This window comes from Engraulis encrasicolus, chromosome 1, assembly GCF_034702125.1.
Source record: "Engraulis encrasicolus isolate BLACKSEA-1 chromosome 1, IST_EnEncr_1.0, whole genome shotgun sequence".
Lineage (NCBI taxonomy): Eukaryota > Metazoa > Chordata > Actinopteri > Clupeiformes > Engraulidae > Engraulis > Engraulis encrasicolus.
This window is the reverse complement of record NC_085857.1, coordinates 58583067-58587049: the sequence shown is the minus strand read 5'-3', so window position 1 is coordinate 58587049 and position 3983 is coordinate 58583067. Positions and strand designations below refer to the sequence as shown.

The following is a 3983-nucleotide window of genomic DNA, read 5'->3' as shown; positions in this document are numbered from 1 at the left end:
CAACTTCACCGGAGTTGGGGTTTGTACCTACACAAGATGGCCGTGCTGCCGGCTGTTATCCAGTGCTGTCAGCCGTTGCTGTGGCCACTCTATTGTTCTACTCTACTTTCTACCTCTACGACTGAAACAATGTTCTTTCCTCAGACTTGCTGAGGCTCAGTTATTGAGGATATCAGTTGTAAAATAGGCCTTGGCCGTGGCACAAATGACAAAAGCATGTTATGTTACACAGTTTTATTACAGTCCCAGCTCAGATCCTCCCTTATATCGCTCTCCCACTTGTGTCCTTTCACCAATTCACAATGCACTGTCCAGTAAAGGCATGAACAATAATCTTCTAAAAGTTTACAATGACTTTGTTTTTTTGCCAGATATTACTTATTACGAACTTATTGTATGTCTTCTGTCTGCATGTGTTCTACCCCATACATATTTTAACAATTATATGTGAAGTGTGATCGGTATATGCAAGAGAATATGCTAGCATATTCACCATAGGTGCCCTATTATCTATGTTACAGGCATAACACTCAGCAAAATATCCTCACAGTATGGGGAAAAACAAAGCCACATCAGACAGGAGGGAGTCCAGTGCACTTTTCAGAATAGAATACAGTAAAAGCACATAATCCATTAAAAAAAAATCCAGACTCAAGATTCACTTTTAAGAAGGAAAAACACAATGCATAGACAATACATAGACAAAACACATTTATAAAAGAACTTGAACCAGTGTTTTCACAAGAATGATTGATATCACACCACACTCAGAGCAGGATTTGACAGCAGCATAATTTGTTTACATCAACTATTCAATCAGCAGATTAATGTATACATTACATTTCTCAGCAATGCATGGAATGTGTTGACTCCTAGACCACAAAACAGTTCACTTGCATTGCTACACCTGGGCTTCTTAAGGGACTATCACATATTTTGTTTAAAAAATGTAAAGGAAAAAACATTAGAATGTAGAGTAGAGTAGAGTAAGTTTATAGGTCCCCAGAGGGAAAGTGCAAAGTAGTTTACACAAATAAACAACGCACAAATGCACATTCTTTGGGTGGCGGCTTGGACAAGATGTGTGCTATCTACAGTGCTAAGGGAACTCCATTTATTCTCAACCGTAAGTCTCCAAAGGTCTCCTAACTGAAAGTTTCCTGAAGGGGAGCGTTCACCTGACATCACATGGATCCAGGAAAAGTATAAGCCTGAAGTATCTCACTCTACTAGAGATTCTTGACAACACTATTCAAAGCAGTCACGGGTGACTTTGTTCGTAACGGAGCCGTTGGATTGGCTGTGGAGTTGATTGATGGATTAGAAAGCCAACCACATCCATGGCAGCAGCAGACATGGGCCAATCACAGAAATAGTTCCAAAAGAGGCGGGATACCACATCACTGCTTTGGATGCTTCTACACACACACACACACACACACACACACACACACACACACACACACACACACACACACACACACACACACACACACACACACACACACACACACACACACACACACACACACACACACACACACACACACACACACACACACACACACACACACACACACACTCAGTGAGCATGGTATCATAGAAGCGGAATCAGATACATGATCACAATTTATTATGCTCCTGTGTGTGTGTGTGTGAGAGAGAGAGCGTGTGTGTGTGCGTACGTGTGTGCGTGTGTGTGTAACCTGCAATGCTGACTGTGTTGAGGTCCAGTGTGAATCCGAGAGTGGAGTTACCAGCCGCTTTCTTCAGAGTGTCCCTCACGTCATCAGAGCTGTAAAACACACAGAAAGCCATCAGCAAAACTGAGACACATCGACCGTGCGGCACGACATGTTAATCAAAAGCTGCTTCTTTTTGGCTAAGATCATTGTCATTGCATAGCGGATCTCCTCTCCTTGCTTTTCATTGGTCGATATTGTGTCAACTGATTTGTTCTCATCCCGTTTTATGGGTCAATACTTCTCCAGCTCATCTGCTCTCCTCGCTTTTCATTGACTAACGCATCAGACGATCTGCTCCCCTGGCTTCTCCTTGCTCAAAATTGCATGAGCAGATCTGCTCTCCTAGATGTCTACAGTTACAGAGAGTTCAATCACTCGATCCATGCCTGCAGTTCACCTAGAGGGCGCTGCCGTGAAAGCGCAGTCAATTAATTCCGAATGGAGTCTGCACTTGCCCGGTGGCGCCCCTACAGCGCAGTACCACTTGGAAACTTTTACATGTCAACAACCCTGCCATTCTGCGTAATGAAGCATTGAGCAAGTTTGAGCCTCGTAAATGGGTGGAAAGTAGAGATTTATAACGATGGCTAAACAGGTGCCGGTCCATCACAAAAGCAGCTAAATTTCACCTATCTCTAGAATTCTGACTAGAGCTCGGGACTTCGGAATGTAGGGGAACTATGGAGGCGAGGTATGTAGCAAAAGTTAGGGCTCATCATCATGTTTTAACACAATGTAAGACATTTCACACAGGATTACCACTTTAAAGGAGCCGACGCCCTTTTTAACAATCAATGGCAGATTTTTTTCTCTCTCTCTCTGTCCAAGCCCATTTTTGTTTAAATCGCCTAAATGTTTGATAGATTTATCTGTATTAGCCTGTACAACTTGTAGCGCTGTTAATTTTGAAATTTCAATTTCTTATGACTGTTAATGCCTCCTAACTGTTATATGGCTCGGCCTGATATCTCCCTATTTGCATAACCAGGTCTTAGACTATGTGTAATGCAAACAACGTGGCAGAGAATATGTGAGATACTAGTGTTGTGTTGCCTGGAATGTAGCCCAAGAGGAGAACATAAGCATTAGCTTACTGACGCAAGACGCTATCTGTGGAGACAGACCTCTCCTGTTGTAACACTAACATATTTGACACACTTAAGAAGGAGGCAGAGAATCTGCGTAGCAAGGACATCAAAGTGCCCACAGCAGAGCCTTAAGCTGGGCTTACACTGTGCGACTTTTGCCCCGATTTTGCACTCGCACGACTTTTTGGGAGTCGGGCCGATTTCTTGCTTAATCGCAGGTCAATCTTGAGTCTCGCATCGTGCAGTGTACATGGGGTAACGACAAGCAATTTCGCAGCACGATTGAAATCCTAATCGTGGCTCGTGCGTAAATCGCACAGTTAAAGCAGTGCTACGACCCGATTTGACACTTCACATGCACAAATTAATAGGGCCGTGCGATTCGCTGTTGAGCGCGACCTCATCTCCACCTCAGGTGTGCATGTTCCCTCCTCTGCAGACCGGGGAAACATGCCTGTCACGTCGCACAGTGGAAGCATTTGGCTCGCATCCGACTGTCGGCTCGTATAGTGTGAGGACGTGGCTACAAGATATCTTGAACCTACGACTCTGGCCCACAGAATATCTAACGTTTTGGCCTAAACCTGACAGTTGTTCTCATAATGTCAGAGTAGTCACAAATTGAAATGAATTCAGTTTGCCAAACTTTTTTTAATCAAGCGGGACAATCGCATTACACGTTTGCTGTCTGACATGAGCATATCTCACTGCGTCGCAAATGCACGATTGCAACACAAACATTTACCAAGAGTAGACATTGACAATTTGAGTTTGACAGTCTTCAAAATGCATTTATCACACAGAATATTTGGCAACTATGGCACAGGCAAGATTTTGGGAATAGGACTGTTATATGTGTTCTATGCAATGTGTGAGGAAATGTATATCAGGCTCGTACCTCAAGCAATAACGTCTCTCTAGTCTACCACTAATGAAACAGCACTCAAACAACACCTACAATGGCAGAGAGATTAATGTTTACAGCATGCAAACACTGTTCATATTTGGTAGGTCTACTAAAGCAACAGGTTGAGAGGAGAAGCGACTGAAGGACAGTATGAAAGTGTGCACTACCGGTCAAAAGTTTGGGGTCACCACACTTTCCTCCCACAATGCGTCTTTCTGACAGTTAAGCTTATTCCTTTTCAAT

General features: G+C 43.4%; 1 protein-coding gene across 1 annotated transcript in view; it reads right to left on the bottom strand.

Moving 5' to 3' along the window:
• Positions 1-640: 640 nt before the first annotated feature.
• Positions 641-3983, bottom strand: part of LOC134456045 (uncharacterized) — a 9729-nt gene continuing 6386 nt past the window's right edge. Inside the window, exons 9-10 of the mRNA XM_063207475.1 lie at positions 1707-1795; positions 641-1418 (exon numbers count right to left, since the gene is read on the bottom strand). Of these exons, the coding sequence (XP_063063545.1) occupies positions 1321-1418; positions 1707-1795 (187 nt within the window). The 3' untranslated portion in view covers positions 641-1320. The remainder of the gene's footprint in view (positions 1419-1706; positions 1796-3983) is intronic.